This window comes from Calonectris borealis, chromosome 7, assembly GCF_964195595.1.
Source record: "Calonectris borealis chromosome 7, bCalBor7.hap1.2, whole genome shotgun sequence".
NCBI lineage: Eukaryota > Metazoa > Chordata > Aves > Procellariiformes > Procellariidae > Calonectris > Calonectris borealis.
This window is the reverse complement of record NC_134318.1, coordinates 31,240,197-31,262,331: the sequence shown is the minus strand read 5'-3', so window position 1 is coordinate 31,262,331 and position 22,135 is coordinate 31,240,197. Positions and strand designations below refer to the sequence as shown.

At 41.8% G+C, this 22,135-nt stretch overlaps 1 protein-coding gene across 1 annotated transcript in view; it reads right to left on the bottom strand.

Moving 5' to 3' along the window:
- Positions 1 to 22,135, bottom strand: part of SORCS3 (sortilin related VPS10 domain containing receptor 3) — a 323,974-nt gene that overhangs the window by 55,957 nt on the left and 245,882 nt on the right. Inside the window, exons 8-13 of the mRNA XM_075154994.1 lie at positions 15,607 to 15,696; positions 12,449 to 12,628; positions 10,491 to 10,637; positions 9,724 to 9,826; positions 4,612 to 4,688; positions 4,409 to 4,500 (exon numbers count right to left, since the gene is read on the bottom strand). Of these exons, the coding sequence (XP_075011095.1) occupies positions 4,409 to 4,500; positions 4,612 to 4,688; positions 9,724 to 9,826; positions 10,491 to 10,637; positions 12,449 to 12,628; positions 15,607 to 15,696 (689 nt within the window). The remainder of the gene's footprint in view (positions 1 to 4,408; positions 4,501 to 4,611; positions 4,689 to 9,723; positions 9,827 to 10,490; positions 10,638 to 12,448; positions 12,629 to 15,606; positions 15,697 to 22,135) is intronic.

Here is a 22,135-nt window from a genome sequence, read left to right as displayed (position 1 = left end):
ATCCAGCTGTACATCAGACTTCAAGGGATCAAGGGGCATTGCCAAGTCCCATTTCTGGATCTACAACAGCAGCTGGCATAAGGCAGCACTCAGAGCATAAGCAGCCCTGGCTTGAATGCATGAAAATTGCTGTCGACACCATGGAATGTTTTGACCCAATGCATGTATCAATGCCATATGGCATTAGCTACAATCTCGCTAGCCCTATTAATACTTCTTTGCATGTCATCTCAGAAGTGGTCTCCATTTTACAGAGAGGTGGAGGAAGGAGGACAAACTGAGCCACAGTTAGTGGTTAGTCTGTGTGCTCTTTGCCTGTCACAGTTGTAAAACAAAGTTGTATGCTGGCTAAAATTAAAGCATTTCTCTTCTTAGAGGCTGAGAGTGTTCACTGTCAGTGACAAGCCAGGGTAATTCAGTGGCTTTTGATCATCTGCCCCTACCCACAACCACTGTGTGCCTTACTTTCTGTTTTTATCAAAGAGCACATGTATCCTAACCCAGCTGACAGGGTCTTGGTTGAATCAGAGTTAGTACAGGCTTTTAGATTAGCAGAGGAGAGTTAGCAAACCCTGCTCTCAGCTACACCCCAGCAACCTCTTTATCTCTGATATCTACAAAGGAGTAAGTGAATGAACAGTCTAACTGACCACACCAGCAGACAGATTAGGACAGGTCTCTGGTGGCCTATGCCTCAGTGTCCCTTCCCAGCCTCCCTCTTGGCCTCCCCTCACCCCATCCATGGTCTAGGAGCTCCACTGATACCATAGGAGTGCCAGGCTCCAGCTCTGCCAAAGCCCTGCCCAGCCATAGGCCTGACAAGCAGGCTGATGTCCCAGCCTGGCCTCAGCCCACCCCTGTCGGCAGTGAGGTGCCCGATGCCCAGGGCTGGGGCTGCCCCACTCCTGGCTGGGGTGGTGGGATGGGCCCTGGCTGCGAGATCCTGCCCCGCTGTCCCAGGGACCCCGGTCAGCTCCTGGCTTCCCAGCCGTCAAGGAGCTACCAGCTCTGACATCACCCTGACAGTCTGTGCCCACAATAGTGCAGAGAACAGCCAGAGGAGGGTGTACACACCCAGCTGCTACTGCAGCAGGAAAGACAGGCAACCTGCAAACTGTTAGCATCCAGCTCCCAGAGCTGCTAGATGCAGTTTCTCTCTGTCCCCAGACTCTCCACACAACCGCTTCTGCACAATTTCTGCTCAGAATTTCGGCTCCACAATATACCAGCAGAGGAAGAACAAACAGAGAAGCACAAAGGTTTATTGGCTGTGAAATTATTTGATCCTCTCCCAGCAGGGTCATTACAGAGTTCTCTGTAATTCTGCAAGGTACCTGGGCTGTGAAAGCTGACAAATTACTCTCAATGGACGTTACCAAAGAGACAATAATGGCACAAACTTCTTCTTTGAATAGCAGGAAACACTTCTCATTTGAAAGTGAGTGTAAAAAAGAAGTTTGCCTTATTTTCCAGGCAAGGAAAGTTTGGCGGGGATGAGCATGTGTGTGTGTGTGTGTGTACACGGATCTGAGCACCTGGATTTGTCTGAGAGGGCCTTGCTGTAAACTGAATCCTCCCCACTCCAAGAAGGTAGCATCAGGGACAGTATTTGAGATGGCACCAAAAGACCAGGAGGACAGTGTAATATGTATTATATACAATGGGTTATGCCTCAACCTGAAAGCCAAGGCTTGCAGTCACCATTCCCTAAGTATCTGCCTCTCACAGCACCTAGCAAAACACTTTCACCTGACTCACAACGTACATCTGCCAGAATAGGAAGCTGACTACAGACCAAAGACAGAAAGCTGGGAGTACAACAGCATACAAAAAGCTTATCTGCCCCAAATCTATTTATTTAAATGTATGTATCTTCCCATACACCTGTGCATTTGTATGCTGTTCTGCTTGCATGCTTATCTATCTAAATAGCATTTCAATTTCTGAGGAACAGCATGCTTCATTAGCTTAGCTAAAGTTCTCTCGGCTTTTCAATTATCCGCCCCTCTTTTCTCCAGGATGAAACTTATTGTACAATGTCTCAGCCTGAGAACTAATAGATATACATGTACCCTTTAATCTATTCCACTCCTGCCCATAAAACAGGTGCCTACTGAGGCAATGTGAAGCAAATTCCAAAGTCCCTAAGGGTACAATTTTGGAGGAAACCTGTTGGAGCTTATTGATAACAGGTCTAAATCACTACTCATTTAATAGAGCGGGTGGGGCACTTGTAGTCCTGCACATGCCATTTCATGAGACTTAGTGGAAAGGCACAACATCTGAAAGGAACCTTTGCAAAGCAGACGAAGGTGAACTGGGCTCTCAGTTCCCATGGAAAGTCAACCTGTGACCAAAATTTTCCTGACATCTAAGTACAGGCACTTGTACCTAATGTGCTTTTCACGTCCAAAGAGCCTTCACAAGGTAAGACACAGTTAAAACAGTTGCACCGAGGTTGAAGAATACACTCATAAATGGTTAATAAATGACTTACAGCTCTTTCAGTAAGTGGCTCACCTTTCACTCCTCCAGAGCTCAACTTGCCACAGCCTGGTGTACCTACTGCTGGTGACACCTGTGCTTGGCTAACACACACTTGGCTCATACTTGGTTTGGTCTAAAGACTTGGACATGGTCTTGATGTCCTCTTTCCTGAGGGCACTTCAGGTATAGTCATGACTACTGAGTTATCTGTCAGAGGCAAATGTTTCTAGTCACACAACACAGACAGAAAGGCTGGAGTCTGTCGGAAACATCGTTATGGGTCGGCCCTGTTACTACACTCCTCTATATGTCAAGTTATGGAGGCTGTTGGCAAGAGGATGTTGGCCTAGACTAACCCCTGGCCCTGACTCAGTATGGGTACATATATTGCATTATGACTGCAACAAGTTTTCTTATGATAAAACAAACAACTTGTTTCCTGAACATTAGAAAGCAAGGCAAAGATCACAACCCTCATTTTGCATATAATTACTTGCTTGTAATCCCACACGAAGGCACAGACCTCGTAGCGAACACTTGGTCCCCCTATCTCAAGAAGATCCTAGAAAAATTACAAAGCCTTAGGAATATGAGCCAATACATCCTGTGGTTAACAATCCATTATTACACCAAAACAAAAGCAGTCATTTCTTTAGCTCAAGCAGTAAAGAAATGTGCTCAAATGCAACATATTCAAACTTTAATAGAAATTGATGTTGCAGTCATCCCAGAGTTATCTGTCAGGTCCAAAATATAAAGTCCAGAAGCTTTTCATGGTGAAAAAGTAGTCATTAATGTTCTTAAGGTACATCTCTGGAACATTAGCTTGTGATGGGTAAAGACAGGCTGTCTTGAGGTCTCCAGCTTCTGAATGACTGTAATTTAACTGAAGGATTTTGTACAATAATGGCTCAGGTAGAGGAGACCTTAACACCTCATCACTACTGCCAAACACCATTGCTTTCTTCTTCTATTTGACTGAAGGCCACATTTCCTGTTCTGCATGAAGAGCATGAGATAGACATGTGTTTAGCACCATCAAGCTGAGGGACGACTCAATCTTGCAGACAGGAACACAAAACTTGTCTCTTAAGGCTATTTCTAACTAATTCACTTCTAAACAACATTAGAAGCTGGGTAGGTCAGTCCATTAGCCATGCCCCTCTTTCACTCAAGACAGAGACTGAAGATGATGCTAATACACACATTTTCTGTAAACAAGGTTAGTTCTGAATTTCAGAATGCCTCTCTCCAATGCTTAGCTGGCGCAAGACTGAGAGGGGCAAAGGCTAAGGAGAGGATAATTTTGAGAAGTATCTTTAGTGCTTAGACTGTTATAACCCATTTATAGCAAAAACAGTACCTTCAACTGAGAAATCATTTTGCCCTATTCCACCCCCAACTCTATTCAGTTGCCACCACTTATATCTGGAAATTGATAGTGGAATCCTATAGGAGACATTAGCAACATATCTCTGTTGTCCTTATCAACACCTACTGCTCTCTCCTCTCCCTCTCTGTATCTGTCTTACCAGTTTAATACCAAATTCTGTAAATGAAAAGCTGAAGTGAGGGACACATCCTCTCAGAAATACCTGAAGCACAGAGGATGACTTCTTACTCAGTATATATGTGTCTATGGGAAAGAAACCCCACCTGAAATCTCATAGTACATGACTATTGCAAAGAGTAATTCATATATGTGTATGATTATGTATATTGCCATTATATTTATAAAATGGTACAATAATCCTTATATCAATCAACAAAACCAAAATGATGGTAAAACACAGATAAGAATGATCTCATTTGCTCATTTTGTAGACATTAGCAGAGGTTGACCAGGTGATGCAAGAGATATTAGCACCACTGTCAGCTTATCCCCATCAGGAAACCTTCTTAAAGTAACAAGTTTCCTTACCACATGTGCCGGATGGGCACTGACGTGCGTTTCATGGCCACTAGTGCCCCTCCCCAGTCCAGAAACCACACATTGTATTCCTCCTCGAAGATCTGCAAACAAATCAGGTACTGCATGAGTGCTCCACTCCACTGGGAAGGGAAGACTCAGGAGAAGAACAATAGCAAAAGGCTCCATGCTTTCCTTTGCTCTGCAAAACATACCTGTCTCCAGGAATTTCCACCATCAGAAGAGATGAACACACCAACATCAGTATAGGAAAGCTCAGAGCCAATATTGCCTGCAACACAAGCAAGTGTCAGACATTCTTGTATGGATCAACACAGAACTGCATTTTTCCAGGAAACCAAAAGTACTTGGCCTGACCAGCACTTCTTTGCTGTTCTTGATTCTATTCTCATCTAAAAACAAGATTAATTTATAAAAACTGTGCCATTTGAAAATTGACACTGGGGAGAAACAGTAGTATCAGCTTATTTTCCCAACAGGTAGCATTGCCCATAATTGCAAGCCACTAAAGGCAGGTTTATTCTAGCCAAGGACCTATATACTCGGAGAACTGCATGTAAAACCACACGCCCATTTGGTGCACACAAGTCACCAGAATGGCAACAGAATAGCGGCCGCTGTCCCTGGCTACCAGATATTTAATTCCATACACATTTTTCTCTGAACTTGCAGTCTTTGTGCTCTGGTTGGTGAGTTGCATCTCTATGATCTGCCAGTCTTTGTCAAGAGTAAGGCAATTACCTGTCTCTACTTCCTGTGTAAAGGAAAGCATCCAAAGGGAAGTTACTCATACAGCTGAGTTTAGAGGTGAAACCCAGGCCCCACTGAAGCCCATGATTATGGGGCTAGAAAGTCTACTCAAGATTCTTTCAAAATGCTCAAACACATAACTGATCTCAGAACCTGCAGCCAAATAAACAAAGCTTATTCCTAGGTTTCCTAACCGTTTGCAATTAATGAGGACTGTGATGTAATGAAATATAAATTCCACTTGAAGAAAATCTTGTTTCTTTAGTTATGAACCTCACCTGGAGGCAGAAACAGTTCAGAGAATTAAGGTGATTCAAATGACTTTGCAGCAGAAATATAGAGACCAGACTGTGCAGCATTCTAGACAATGTTGATTCTTCTCACTGACCTAGCTGTCCCAAATTGTGAGTTTAAATTTACTGGTTACCTAGTACAGTTCTTAATTTTAATCTTGTAATTTCCATTATGATGGAAACTGTTCTGCTGACAGCCTTATAGGGTGAACTACTCTGCCTTCACCATGCATTAGGGAATGGATATGACACACATCAAAGCAATGTAAAGAAAAGCTCAAACATCGATCTCAACCATATACAGAGAAAACACAGCAGAACACCATTTGGAGACACTACCTCAGAGCTGGAAACAATTTTTTCCAAGGTCCCTCATCTGAGATGGCAGAAAGAACCTCAAATCTTACAGTGATACATCTTAATACAGAGTAAAAAATGAACTTGGGCTAAATCCCCTGTACTAAATCCTCTGGAACTTCTGAGCATCCACCAATAGTTGGTGGAGATGCCCAACATCTGAAAAACATGCACATGTTCTGAATAGATCTTATTAACTTATTCCCCACACTGCCCTGAGATCAGCATCTTGCTGCTTCTTCCAGAGTTAAAATTTCCACAAGCACCAGGCCTACTGTTCTAAATTAATTTGTTCTCATCTCCCCACTTCCCAAAGCACCCAATGGTTCAGGGAAAAGCTACCACAGTCACCCAGGAACTGTTTTTCTGCTGGTCTGTCAACAGTACCTTCAATCAGTGCTAGGTGGGATTCTGGTGGCATGAATGTCTGTCCCATAGGAAGCAGGCAGATGTAACACTGACACATGCTCCATCAGAAGGCCTCCCAATGGTAATGGTCCACAGCCACCATATTGTGATCAAACCCATGACTTCTTTATTCAAAGCCCATGAATTCTTTACCCAATGGGCCACTTTTATACTTTCCAAATGAAGCTGTTTTTAAAGCAGAGTAATTTCCATGGAAGGAAGGGAGAACTAATATTTTTTCCTCAAAAACAGCAAAGGGAGAGGTGGCACTCTTACACATCTGTAGCATCAACAGGAGCATAATAAAAATACACTAATGAAAATGTTAATTGAATTTCTGACATTTAATGCTGGAAAATGAGAAATTAAAACCCAGATGTGGGTTGACACACTCCTGTCACCATCATGGAATCCAACTAGCCACGTTGTTGTGACAACACTGTTACAAAAAATAGAATTTCTGGCTCAGGGAGGCAGGAAAATTCAAGAAGGTCTTTTCCATCAGTGTTCAGGATGTAGGAAATGTCACACTGTCTATCTTCCTAATCTTCTTCCTTGACACCAACAAGAATGACCAACTGCTTTAGATGAAGGTACAAGAAAAACGTGCTGTGGGCAACCATGTAGAAGGACAGTCTATAGGGACAGCCAGGTTCACGAGGATAAATCTACTGTGTCAGTCCAAAGGTTTGTTTAGCCCAGTGTTTTGTCATGAGTGGAAGTTCTCAAGAATTAGAAACTGACTTAAAGGCAGAAATGTAAGTTTTGTATCATCATATTTCAAATATCAAAACTGGAAAACCAACTTTCCAAACATGGATTTCCAGATTGTGGCAAGGAAAGAGAGTAAAAAGGTGAGATTCTGTTGCTATCACTTCTATCTGTCTGTTTTTCTGTGCAAACCTGTTCCATTATTTTCTTAGAATCATAGAATAGTTTGGGTTGGAAGGAACCTTTAAAGGTCATCTAGTCCAACCACCCTGCTGTGGGCAGGGACATCTTCAACTAAATCAGGTTGTTCATAGCTCCGTCCAACCTGACCTTGAATGTTTCCAGGGATGGGGCATTCACCACCTTTCTGGGCAACCTGTTCCAGTGTTTCACCACCCACATGGTAAAAAAATTTCCTTATATCTGGTCTAAATCTACCCTCTTTTAGTTTAAAACCATTCCCCCTTGTCCTGTTGCAACAGGCCCTGCTAAAAAGTTTGCTCCCATCTTTCTTATAAGCCCCCTTTAAATACTGAAAGGCTGCAATAAGGTCTCCCCGAAGCCTTCTCTTCTCCAGGCTGAATAACCCCAACTCTCTCAGCCTGTCTTCATAGCAGAGGCGTTCCATCCCCCTGATCATTTTCGTGGCCCTCCTCTAGACCCGCTCCAACAGGTCCACGTCTTTCTTGTGCTGAGGGCTCCAGAGCTGAACGCAGTACTGCAGGTGGGGTCTCACCAGAGCAGAGTAGAGGGGCAGAATCACCTCCCTTGACCTGCTGGCCATGCTTCTTTTGATGCAGCCCAGGATTCAGTTGGTCTTCTGGGCTATGAGCGCACATTGTCAGCTCATGTCCAGCCTTTCATCCACCAGTACCCCCAAGTCCTTCTCAACAGGGCTGCTCTCAATCCCTTCATCCCCCAGCCTGTATTGACGCTGGGGGTTGCTCTGACCCAGGTGCAGGACCTTGCACTTGTTGAACCTCATGATGTTCACACAGGCCCACTTCTCAAGCTTGTCCAGGTCCCTCTGGATGGCATCTCATCCCTCAGGCGTGTCGACCGCATCGCTCAACTTGGTGTTGTCTGCAAACTTGCTGAGGATGCACTCGATCCCACAGTCTATGTCATTGATGAAGATATTAAACAGTACTTGTCCCAGTACTGTCCCAGACCCTTGAGGGACACCACTTGTCACCAATCGCCATCTGGACATTGAGCCGTTGATCGCTACCCTCTGGATGGCACCATCCAATCAATTCCTCCTCCACCAGAATTCTCTCCATCTAGTTTCTTTCAGCTACATGGATTCAAACCCCGCCAAACGTAACTAACTCCCAAACAAGTCAAGAGGATTTGGCAGCTGTACAATTAGATACTAAAACATAATTCTTCCCTTTGCAAGAATCTAACCTCTGCCCTCAGATCAGGAGTCCGAGTTTCCCATCATTGCCAGAAATGTACCACTGTAAATCAGAGTAAGACACAGACAGTTTAAGCAGTCAATGCCTGTGAGAATTAGTTGCAATGCTTACCCTGGAACACATTCGCCAACATGGTGAGATGTTCCTGTTGTTGTGAAACTGGTTAGTGGAAACAGATGTGTATATTCCCGACAGGTTAAGCTTTTTATTGTACAAAGCAGTAAGGCAGAAATTATATTCTGCCTTTTAAAGGTTAATTGTTAGACTGGGAAAGCATTCATCCCATGCACTGGCAGCTTGAAAAGAACCACATTTACTAACAATTTAGATCAATGCCTAGAATCTCACTGTCTTGCTGCCTCAATTTGCTTCCTAAAAGGCTAAAGAAAAAAGGCCCTGCAATCACAGCATCATGAGTAGGGCTTGTTCCTAAGCATCCATCTAGCAAGTGTGACCTGCCAGGAGTGATGACTCCACTTGGCTATGCATAGGAAGATCTGGAGGTTTAAAATAAATTATCTCGCCCCATTTGGCCTGGATCAGTGAACTGGAAATCACATGGTGTTTCCCTTGTTGAGATATAAATGTCATGAAGGGAACCTGTCTCTCAGGTTCTGTCTTAGTCTGGCAGACACATGGAAGCACAGAAGGACATGAGAATGGAAATGGCTGGAAGAAACAGTGTAAATTCATATAGCCAATATGCTAACATGACACACTTGCAAACCACTGCTAGGCTGAACAAAACAAGAGATAAAATGAGCCTTAGAAAGAACAGTTAAGCTATTTGTATGTATTTGAGCATATGTAGGAGGCTCCATGTGAAAAGGCAAGACAGCCTACCTGCTTCAGAGACCACCTTTCAATAGCACCAGTCATTCAGAGAGCACTTTGTTAGCCCAGCAGCTCCCACAGAGCTGTGGGAGTTCTGGGTGTGGTTGGTAGCCCTATCCATCCTGATTAGGTTGCATGCTGTGTGCACACAGGGCCTGTAATGGTTTTCAGATTGATTACAGTGGGTCAGTCATTGCCACTGTGAAGCATTGCAGCAGGTCGCCATTAAAACCTTGTGACCTGCCAAAGCACTATTTTGCAGAACAACCCACAATAACAATGGCCCATTGATGAAGTGGGTTATTGCAGAGCAACAAATACCTGACAGGCATTATCTTTTTTGAAGTCAGGGGTGGGACCACATACCTTCTCCTAGCCCATAGCAAATGGGAGTTAACGTTAATGAGCTCAGCACTTGCTGAAACAGAGCTGAAACAGAGCTGAAAGCTTTTACACCAACAGGAAACATCTTGTATACTCTCAGGCTCCCAGTGAGGAATGGGTGAGTGGTAAGAAGCACTTATGTTCTTACCTGTTGCCACCAGCAGCCCAGGAGCCGTGTCTTTGCTGGAAATGCTTCCTGAAGTATACGGATTCTCTGAGAGTTGCAGATGTAAGTGCAATGAGCAAAAGGGCTGTTGACAGGAAACAAAGAAAAGTCAGAAGTTTTAATATGCAACAAGTTAAATATCAGAGGAACCCTTGGCGACTGCACACAGATGCTCTGATCCTTCTGAAAATGACCCCTCTGCTCTTAGCACTGTTACAAATAGCAGCATATGTTCATTTTCTGAATAAGCACTATAAAAGTAGCTGAGAGCAAGAAAAACAGACACGCTGCGTTACAACAATATCTGCATTTGTTTTAACTAACAATCTGATCTAGAGCACTTTTTCCCAGAAACTTTCTTATTCTGACTTAAGTTCCATAAAAAAAGGTCAAGAAAGTTGGTCAGAATTTTCCCCTAAACTCTATGAAGCTATAGAGAAAGAAATCTACTTAATTCAATTAACACTCAACAGGTCAAGAGAAAAAACAGAGGGAGAAAGATTAACCAGTGCATCTTCAGAGAAATACCCAGGGGCTGTTCACTGAATGTTGTTGAATTATGGCAGTAAGCCCAACCCTAAGTTCTCGTCTGTAAACTGTGCCCCCATTCTGGAGCACCTGGACTCTGCAGTTCTTTGGCTGGCAAGAATCCCTCCTACCCAGTTTCACTGTCTGTTTTGTTAATCCAGTGACTCAAATAAGCAGCTCTGAAGGAGTCAATTGTGCTTTGGAAAAGGTCTGCCACTCACCAGCTGGCAAACCACAGGATCCCCTCTTAGATCGGTGTCTGGTGCCTGCAGCAAACGCCAGTCTCTGCCCTTGTTGTAGGTAATGAAAGTCTTGATTTGGTCATCTATTTTCCTGTTAGCCAGGAATATGCCTTTGATCCCTGCTACCTAGGAAAAATGGAGAGAGATGAAAAAATACATCGGAAGAACAGGCCAAAAGTAAGGCCCATCTGAGCACTCTTAGGAGTGGAAGGTCTCTGAAAAAGCAATAAAGTCATCTCAATCCAGCCTTAGAAGACTGTGAATGGCATTACAAGTACATCTTAATAATGCCTGCACAGCTGAAAGGCCTCATGCAGTCTCCCTCTCTAGAAGAAAAAGACAAGGATGTTCACAGAGCAAATCCCTGGGAAACAGCCCACTTCTGGATTTCCTTGAGTGCTTGCAGACAGGCTGATGATAGGCTTGAAGGTACAGCATGCACTGTGTCACACATGGGCTCTATGAGCCTGGGGGTGTCGTTCGCCCTACTCCCTCCCCAGATTGCCAGAACATGGGAGACAGCAGGTCACATCAGAAGCAGTGTGGGATCTTTTTGTGTTGGTCTTTTTTTTTCCTTTTACACAAAAGATGGAAATCCTGAATATGTTGAAACACTGATGTTTTGCAAACTTGATTTCTTCACTTTCCTTCCACTCCCAAATTCTGTCAAAATCAATCCAGTTGTTCCAAATGTTTTGATTTTTGTCAGCAGAACCCATTCCAGCAGAATATGCTCCTGTCAAAATGTCCCCAAGAAGGTTTTCTGTTCAGTCTGGTCTCTGTTGCACAGCTGTGAAAGTGAGACAGGGAGAAGGAACTTGCTGCAAATCTGCAAGTTGTGGCAACAGCCAGGATGCAAATCCTTCTACTCTAAAGCCCCCTGAATGACACTGCCCTTTGAAGGACTCCGTGAAAATCTCTATCAGCATTTAGCAGTAAAGAGTCTATGATACAGAGCTGGGGAATAGTTTGCCAAGGAATGGGAGATGATGCATGTTTATTTCAGCTGGTTCATCACAATAAAGAAATACACCTTTTTTCAGAGACAAGAAAATGTATTTAACTAGGTGAAAATAAAACGTAAAGCCTGTCCTTCATACTGATCCATGCATTATTTTTGAGTTTTCTCTCATTGCCTTAAACTACCTGGATTTTTATAAACAAATTGATGATCTTGTTAAATGGGCATTATTCTGGCTGAAATAAATAAATGTATAATCCTAACTTCTATCTGTAACTGCAAACACATTTCTCCATGTAACAATAGAACTTTCCCAAGTCAGCCTGCAACCTTTACTATTAGTATTATCAATTAGTTGTTTGTTGCTGGCAAAGCACTGAGCCCTGAACCTCAGCAGATCTTCCATCCATCAAGTTATTACACACCAAAACCAGAATGCTCTGGAAAAAAACAGGAACTGGAACAACTGCTCTGAATGGACTGCTGTTGGCCAAGGCTGAAAGGCCTGGCAGAAGAATGAGAATGGAAGATGATTCAGGGTAGAAGTTATCCAGCTGTTATCTCTGGGTAAATGGCACCTATAAACTTTTGTTTATAATTCATAAACTGCTCAGGGTTCACAAAAGTGGAATCCATATTCCCTACCTGCAAGCAGGCGTCTCTAGCTGTTCAAGGGGAAAAACAGTATTTTGAGTCCTTCTCTAAACGTCCACATTAGGACGAGAGGGATAATGGTTTTCCCTTTTGGAAATGCCACATAGCTAACCAGTCATTGACTTGAAAGCAACCAGCTGTCACACCTATAGCAGAATGCACTGCATCTATTCCCACATGAGTCGGCTCAGCATCAAATCCAGTAAATGCCTCTGGGCTGAACCCAAAACAAATGAAGATCCTGGAAGGCTGGTAAGAGATTTACACTTGTTTGAACTAGCGAGCAGTTGCTGTTCTTTGTAGGGTGACCTTTACTACATACCTCATAAAGGTCAATGATGATATTCCCCTCCAGTCCTCGATTGCTTTTCACGTTTTCCAAGGCCAGGGTGAAGTACACCCCTCGGGTGTCCGAGATATACAGGTTGTACGTGTCATTCTGGTTCCACTCTTGAACAGCTGCAAACACCTGATTCTCATCTGTGCTGATAATATGCATGTCCTGTTAAAAGAAGACAAAAGGCCTATTACTGAGGATCTCTGTATTTCTTTGCCCTTTGGGACATGTAGTAATTACCATGACTTATGAAAGAATGGAGATGGAGCATGAATTATAGGTATGTTAAACAATTTTCTCTTAGAGCAAGCCAATAAATTACCACCATTGTGACTTTTCTGCATTTCATTTTTTTAATGATCACCAGCTGCGTGAAGGATTTTTGCTTTCTTCATTTTTGGTAGCTTCAAGGAATTTCATCCAGTTTCATTTTTTATTTATAAATTTGAAAGTCAGTTTTATCACTCATGGAAGATTCACAACCTTGGAGCCTGGAGTCCTCACAGTCACTAAGCGTCGTGTAGCACCAGGCTAAAAGCAGTGACAAGTTCCATCCACATGCTGAACTAACAGGCTTGTGTTTCCAACTGGTAAAGAACCAGTTTAAAAAAACTTGGGAGTTTACATTTATTTGAAGCTGAGGTATAGGGATCAGTTTGAGCTAATGCTGGTAGTGATTTTTAATAATATACTTTTCTATTGAGAGTTTGTCTGAGATCTATTATCCCACTATATAAAGGCTATCAAATAATCCACCCACTAACCTTTGTTGAATTCCTGCTGCTGGCCAAGATATGAAGGTCCAGCAAGGGTTTCCCTGTTTAGTTTTAATATCAAAGAGATTTGACAGTGCATTTTCTCAGTATTCTTTTAAAGCAGGTTCATGGAAATGATTTCTAGGGTGGTGATGAGTATTGAAGCACTTCATCCTTGCCACCATTGTTGAACTAACTAACACTGGTTCAGCTAGAAGCAAAATCACTGTGGTTATGTGGGACTTCATTTATCTATTTGTACCTATTTAAAATTCCCCCAGGGTGCCAAGGAGCCTTGATTAATTTCTTGCACTGTTTCTGCATCAAGAAACCATAATTCTGGAAGTCTCCCAAAGGACAGAGTGACCTGATTTTGGGGAAGAATATCTGGGGGAAGATCAGCTCAATATTCCCCTCCTGTCTAGGAGGCAACTTAATCTTCTGTGTGAGGTATCTAGATGAAAAGTTGGGGTTGATTAGATGGGGCTATTTCTAATAGACCTAACATAGCCTATCAGCATGGGATGGGGAGAAAAAATATGTGAGGGCTTAATTCTGTCCCAGTGAGTACAATCAGTGGAGCTTTGCCGTTTCCCTCAATGAAGGAAGACTAAATCAGAAAGTTTGTTCTTGTCCAACAGCTCTAATTCCTTAAAGATTAAGTACTTACCCAACCTATTCCAGCAGTTTGAAAATAAAGCAAAACACCCAATGACTCGATCTGTTTTGACCAGTTGCAGTGGAAATATTGCATTACCCTATTGCCAGCCTCACATATGTACAACTCCAGCAGAGTTCATTAATCTACAGCAGACAGGATAGTTAATATTGTACAGCAAAAATGTTCTAGTGACTAAGGGCAGCATAAACAAGCCTCCTTTACATGGCTAGAAGACTTTGCCATGACACCTAGCTTAAAAGTACTTTCAATTTTTAAATGACAAAATTATCCCTAATTTTTATACTATGCACCAATTCTAAACCAGGGCCACCAACAAATCTGTCTTACAACAGGCCAGCAACCTGTGACAGCATCAATCAATAAAGCAGGACAATCATAGCGCAGTCATTCTCTCTACCCACTTGTCTTCTTAATGAGGGGCAGCTTTCAAGGCCAATCCATAAGGTGAGAGCATAAATAATGTTTTTCTCCTGAAAAATGGCAGCAGGGTTTCCAAAAGTTGGTGTGTGGTCAGACATTCTGAATCCCACACTACCACCATGGAATGACAAACAAAAGAAACTCTATCTGTGCTATGCAGGTGTCAATACACTGTGGATTGCGATCAACCCAATGGGAAGAAGTTGAGGTGCAACATTGGGAGTTTGAGATGCAAATTTCTCACAACTATTAAGTTTTCAGGTACAAGTTAAATCAAATATGCCATATCTTCTAGACTCCAGATATCCCATAGGCAATCAGAAGGGTAGATCCAGCCCACAAGGCAAATCTAGCCAACTATCTTACAATTATCCCACCAAAATTTTCACTTGTGGAAGGAAGGGGAAGGCCGTTACTGTTGATTATCAGCTCTCTATGACAGTAGCCTCAACCGTCATTCTGAGGCTCCAAAGAGCAGCTGCCCATCAGGCTACCCAGAAACTTGTATCCAGCCAAGATGCTGGAAAGGTTGGTCCTGTCTGTTCTACACAATCCCAAGCAATGACTACACTATGGAATTTGAGTATAATTCCAGGGACATATTCTCCTTGCTGAGGCTTGCACTGTTTGATCTGGTAGAAAGCTAAGGCCTAAGAAGGTAAATCCAGGCACAGTTGTATGAGAAGTACTAACTTCCCTCCCTCCCAGCTTTGCCAGTCTGTGTTAATCTCAGGCCATCTCAGTCATCTCCTAAGCAGCATCTGTGTCCAAAGCATCGATAAGGCTCAGCTTTTAGGGAGCCAGCTCCACCTTCATGACTTCTTGGCAACGTCCAGCCATAGGATGGGGGCTGTGGAGCAGCTATACCCTCTGCTTCTCTCATTGTATGGAGAATGCAGTAGTGCTCAGCATCCTAACCATTCTCCAGGACCCTCACTGTCATGGCTAGGCTTACAGAGAAATCATTAATAGAGAACAAAGTAGGACTGGGGAAAGATGTTCATAGAAGATTGGTCAAGGAGAAGTTGGTTTGAGCTCTATTTTCTGAGGTACCTGTTCATTTCCATTTGCTCTTTACAGAGGAAAAAAGAAACTGTTCTTCCTGAAACACTCACTAATCAAAGGCAGGGAGAGGCAAAGATCCCAAATCTGTATTTAAGAAAGATCATTCAAGTAGCACAACAAATGGAGCTCCCCAGAGAGGAATCCCACCGAGGTGCTTCATCACTGGGCAGGCTGTGCTATTCAAGATATTACATGTCTGTGTTCATAAATGGTGCACTCACCTTAGGAAGAGAGTATTTGGGCAATTTAATCTGTGCAAAAGTCTCCCGTCTGTATGACACATAGTAATTTGCTCTTCCACCAGCTGTCACCTGTGGAAACACCAAAGAAAGTGAGTGGTGACCTTTCCAAGACATCCTATGCTGACACATCTAAGAGGATTTGACAACCTTTCTTTCAGATATCTTTTCTATGACCTGCACAGCTGTCCTTAAAAGCATCCATATAACTCCAAAGAAATCCCAGACTTGAGAGGGCTGGAGCATTATTTATTTACATTGTGCTATTGAACTTTCCATTTTGTCTCTCATACTTCAAATCCAGCATGATTTTAACATCTCAGGAAAAAGGGAAAAGTGATCATAAAGTTTAAGGTCTTGAGTGGAGGAAAGAAGATGATCTGGTTTCATCACATGGTTCCAGCATAACTAGCTTGGGCAAGTCATTTAAAGTCTCTGTGCTTCTGTTCCTCTCCTGTAAGAAAGAGGTAATACCTCTTTTCTCTGCTGCTTCTCAGCCTTGTCTGTTTGCACTCTAAGTCCCTTGGGGCCAGGGTTGTCTTCCAACAACCTTTTACAGTGACTAACAGGAGAGATCCGTACTAGCAATGCAAAGAGTAAATGCAATGAATGCACTCTTGGAAAGCTGGAGCTAAGCTCTTACATGCTCTTCGTCACTGTAAAACTGGTTTCTCTGAAATCATACCGTCTCTGAACAAGGGTGTGGGGTTGGGGGGGGACTGATAGACATCCAAATCTGCGGTTTTATAGACTGAATGAGCTGTAAAGGCTACACATAAATGTCATGCATCAATGAGATCTAGCCCTGACAATTGGTAAAATATGGGATTTTAAGCCTGTCACTAGTCACTTACTCTTGCTGTGGGTGTTCTTTCTGGCACCATTTCAGGTCTGGCTACAACAAGGTTTACATCGGTGAATTTCCTATATTCTGCTGTTTTGGCAGGCTTGCAGGTTTTAAGACAAAACAATACACAAAGCACTTGTCTACTATTTGGAATGCCATTTGTTGGCTTCTTAAGTTTCCAATAAAGCTAACAGAAAGGTCCTAGATTCTCTCCTAGATATACTCCCTTTTATCTGACAGTGATATTTCAGAATGAGCTTACATGGAATATTGCTATAGCACCAATTATATTCTCAGTAATGATATCACCTCTAGATAGTGGCTTTCTTCCCTGGAGAAGCTGTCATTTGAAGGACACGATATTACTGGTCATGAAATTTGATATCTAATCAACTCAAGATAAGGCTTTTCTATTGACAGTTTGAAAAACTGGAAAGAAAGGAAGGTTTAGAAGTTCTAAACTTCTACACTAAGACTTCCCCTTCTGCTTCTTTGCCATTTTTACTTGTAATATTATCACAGCTGCATTTAGTGCTCACAAAAGAAAAAAAAACAACCACCATTATACCACACACCACATAAGAAGGCAGAAAAATGAACCATATCACAGCAAACAAACTCTATACAGACAACTTATAACTAAAGTCCAGGGAAAACACAGGCATGAAAACCTAAAGCTATTTGCTTACGGTCTCAAAACAAGCCAGTGGCAGAGGAAGGGAGAGAACAGGAGTCACTTGACTCTCGCTTCATGTAAAGTGCATTGTGGATTACACAGTAGAATTTCAGGGTCCTGCTCTCCAGCTGTGAGGATGGTGAAAGGGCTGCGAGTGTTATTTCTGAAGGATATCTTTCCCATCTAATACTACCACATCAAAATCAAATTTTCAGAGGAGAGAACAGACTATGCAGGTGATTCACGCTCAGTCCAGCTCAAGGGCAAAAATTCATGTTTACAGTAATTGTATCTCTCTATGTGTTGTACAAGCATTGTCCAAAGGATCCCACATTTCTAGTTCATATTACCTAAATGGCATAGGGAATATTTAAATATCCCCTCTTCTTTTGGTGATATTTCTGACCTCCAGTGAAAGATCCAAATTCTCAAATGATATAACTCTGCCACATGAACTCATTTCACACCACTGATGATTTCAGCACCAGATCATTATTTGTAGCAGAATCCAGATAGGACTGAATGTGTCCAGTGACTACTTGGTAACGACCCTGGGTTCAAAATCCACCTCTTCTGATGGGCTGAGACTTGTCTTTGACATGAGTATTTACATACTTTCTAAATGCTGTGATGACTAATTAACATTGGGAATAGTCCAACAATCTTCAAGTTAATCACATGAAAATATAGCGGCAGAAATATCAAGGGGTGATTACATTCCCCCCTCTGTGCCAAGACAGGATCTACTCCAAGTCTGCCACACTCAAAAAATTTTACATAGCTCTTTGGTTTTATGCCACTGCAAACTGGTACCTGGAGGTTTTTTAGTTTGGATTTTCTGTCTGTTTGCTTGTTTTTCTGTTTTTTAAGGTAGAAAGGTAGGATTCAAACACTTTTCAAGTTCACTATGCATTAGCTAAACTCCCTTTCAGTCCTCTACCTGGACTAGGTCACCTTGACAAAGGTTTAGAAATAGAAATCTTTGTGCTCTGTGGTCTTTCTGAGCCAGTTAATATGAAGCCACCCACAATTCTGTTGGCAGGAGTTGTGTGAAGCTTTTCCCAGCCAGGACCTCATCTTTGCATGATTTACATGTACAGTTACAATGGTTCAAAAAATGATCAAGCCTTCAATAAAGATTTGGCAAGCACTGTGGTAAAGAATGAATTTTGGAAGGCCCAACTTAATTTATTTTGATGAACTTTTCCTTTTCCTATAAGCAAATTCTCCAACACTGTAAATCCCAGAGATTATGATAACGTTTTGCCCTCTAATGCCTCCTTTCAGTTCACATTTGATGAATGTCACCCAATTATTTGCTGTGAGCTCATCTGTCATGTTCAGTACAGAATTAGCTGGGTTTGTCTTTTTCCTCCTACTTTGCTAATGACTGGGTCGTTAATCTGTTTTTCTGGATTTCTGTTTTATGTGTTTAACTGGACTTCTGGCCAGTGGAAATGATTCCTTTGGACAAATGTGTTTGTCATTAAACACATCTGTCTTTCCTAACCTGTGTTCTTTCTTCCTCCCTCCATTCATGATCTGCTACTTTTCTTTAATACTTCCACATCTTGCTACAAGATAAAAGTCTGGTCTCAACTACAGCAGTTGACACTTAAGAAGAGAAACATGAGAAGTTTCTCTTTAAAAGCCCTGAAAGTTTCAGTATGCTGCCTCATCCCCCCTCCTGACCTGCAATGGGACAGAACACATCAAACATAGAAGACAACAAATATTTCACAAGGATGCAGAGAGTTATAGAAAATCTGCCATGGAATCCATTCATCCCAATAATTTCTGTGACATGCCTAGAAACACATGAAGACATTTCTAATGTTAATGATTTAATATGATTCTTTAAGGACAGTTTTTGTTTTTCTTTTTTCTTTCTTCCTTTTTTTTTTTTTTAATTTAGATAGTTGTTCTGCTTAACCAAAAAAACACATGTATAAAAGAAAGCAAGCAGAATGAGTAATGAAGTCCCAGAATATAAAGACACCCTAGATGATCCCAGGAACTGCAGACACAGTGTACCAGGCTTCCTTCTCATCTTCCTGGCTAGCCAATGCTGGGACCCATAATTTCCAATGTAAGGCAGGTATTGCTGTAAGAAACATGGAACTACTAAATCTCTGAAAAGACCCCACCTGCCTCCTGCTGCTCGAAGAACTTGCTCGAAGAAAGCCTAAATGAACATGCACTGATGCTGACAATGAAACACCATACATTAGAGGCACAGTCTTGGTGGAGAAACAGCGACAGTGTGCAGATAGCAGACACTTCCTAAGCTAATGGCTAAAAGAGAACAGAGGGCTCTTTTCTACATAGTTTATCAGCCTGGGTGGTTTACAACAATAACTATGGCTTGTCCTGCACAGTTATTGGAACAGATCATCTACTTTTTACGCTGTTGATAATGTTCAAAGCAAAAGAGAATTGGTAATAACACAGATCAACCCACAATGACCAGACATGTTTAGACATTTGTGATTCCTGTAATTTACCTCCCACTTCTAGCATAGTAAATGGTGACTCAGTCCATTACAGAACCAAATTTTAAACTTCCTTATTGATAGTAAGTCTTTTGATGTTATTTCCAATAAACCCTCACTTTCTTCCTGGGATGACTTTCTTTGCTTGCAGAGTTCCCTCCTTCCCAGTAACATAAAATAAGTTGGTAAGAAGTCAAAAGTTGAGAAACTCGGTATCAGTATTGTAACGGCATCCTGGATCTGTGCTTTCCATCTCCATAGGGTGCCCTGACATCCGTCCTTGCTGTTTTAACCTTAGTTATCCTTTCTCCTTCTTGTGGGCATAAAATCTTCTAAATCAAATTGTGGATTAAAGCATGGAGGAGTGATGACAAGTTAAGCAGGCAGCTGCTCCACTCACACCTTTAGTGAGGGATTTTGGTATTCTTCGGAGCCAACTATTGTCTAGGCCATGCACAGGTTTGCCAGCATAGGATTGAAAAGTTGTGCCTCCTCTCCCAAACCTAACCCCAATACTAGCCACAAGAGATTCAGAAGATGAGGAAGAACACATCTGCACGAGCCTAGTGTAATGTTCTTCCTTCCTGATTACCCACCATGGCCAGGACAAACCATCTTCCAGATATTTCTGTGTACTGAGGTTCTTCACTGCCCCAGCATAAATCACATCGTGACAGGTGCCATCTAGTTTGAATTATCTCCCTGTGGTTTTAATTAATATCATACCTTCTGTACAATCATTAAAGCAATATGCAATTACCTGTGTGTGAGGTGATATGTCTCTATGCTGGAAAGACATACAGATTAGTGTTTCTGTGCACAAAGCACCCTCAAGCTGCCTGGTAAATTCAGCAGGCTTTGAAAACATGCCACTTTTTGGAGTGTCAGACCCATCTGTGAAAATTTGCTAAGACAAAGGAGCATTTATTATACTGGTCCATTCCCTGTTCAACTCCCTCTCCCCTCAGAGCTATGATGGCACAGCTATAGGAGAGAGTAATCTTGAGTGAAAATACTTGAAAATACTGGATTTGTTTTAAAAGCAACTCCTGCAGAAAATGTGCACGGTTACACCAAAACACAAGCCAAGTTAGAGCTGCAAATATAGAAACCAACTTAGGAGAGGAGCATAATCGTACACATTAAATCTCCTTTTGAAGGATTTCAGAGGAAACATATGAGTCTGACAAGGTAATCCTTCACATCTCCAGCTGCAGACGCTGCTGATAAATCAAACAACATGAGGGGAGGAGAGAGAGTGATAAAAGAAAGTACAGCACAAAAAGCTCTAGAAACAAAATAAATATAAAAAAAATAAATAAAGGAAAATGTTAATAATTTTTATCAACAGATATTTAGGTTCAAGTTCCAAATCTGATATTTGGCACAGCAAAGATGAAACAGTGCTAGAAATGGATGAAAAGCACCCAGCAGTGAACAGGAAAGTAGCTAACTGCTTACTACCTATCTTGCTTTCAGAAGAGCTTTTAACTAGCACCTGGGATACACTTTCTTTCATCTGTATGGATTAATTTCCCCCACTGGAGTGCTGTCCAGCATTTTAAATAGGGGCAAGAGAAGATCAGCTGTAGCAGGCATTATTCACCAGTAAAACAGGTGTAATCATGTTCATCATTTAAACACCTTCATCCTATTAGTTTCATAATAAGCTTTTAATGATTTCTTCAATAAAAGACTCAAAGACCAAACCTTACAAGTTGGAGAGTGCTCCATTGTCCCACCAAGCCGTTTTCTTTACCATCGATCGCAAAGACAAAAATCAATCGTAGCTAAGCAGGGTGAAGTTAAAAATAAATTGCATGGATTGATTTCTGTTAAGACCTTTGGCGCCTAGTTAAAAAATGGAGGAAAGAAATTTATATTTGAACATGGTGTATTTAGCTTCTATGAAAATAAAGAGAAGGCTCTAGACCAGAAAATCAAAGTTTAATTTCTCCCCTCCTATCTTGTTTCACTGCTGAGAAGTTTCACATAAAAAAAAAAAAAGTCTTTTTCCTTTCTTTATTCCTGGGGAAATTTACTACTTATTTAAGTTATTAAATTGACAGCTTGAGAACTAAGGTCAGGAATCCATATGAATTGGCATAATCGCAGCTGTGGCTGCTGATTGAAGTCTACTCACTTGATAACTGACTTCGATTCAGCAAATATGCACATTTAACCTAGTCTTAAATACCCAATAAACTTGAAATGTACACTCATGTCCTACTAAACATAAGCACTTCCAAGTTTTCCTAAACAACTACAGTTATAACCAGTAATAGTAACAAACTACTTCTCTGAGCTAACCTTAGACATATTTAGCTTATAGAATTAGGAACGTTTTTTTCCCCCTCTATAAAACCTCAAAGAGAAATGTCCCCCCACCCTAGTTCTAAGGCTATAAATGATAAATATTTTTCTTTTCACTGAGTCTGAAAAAAAAAAGTTCTCATAAACATATCCACTTTGATAAAAACAGAATTTGATTCTGAT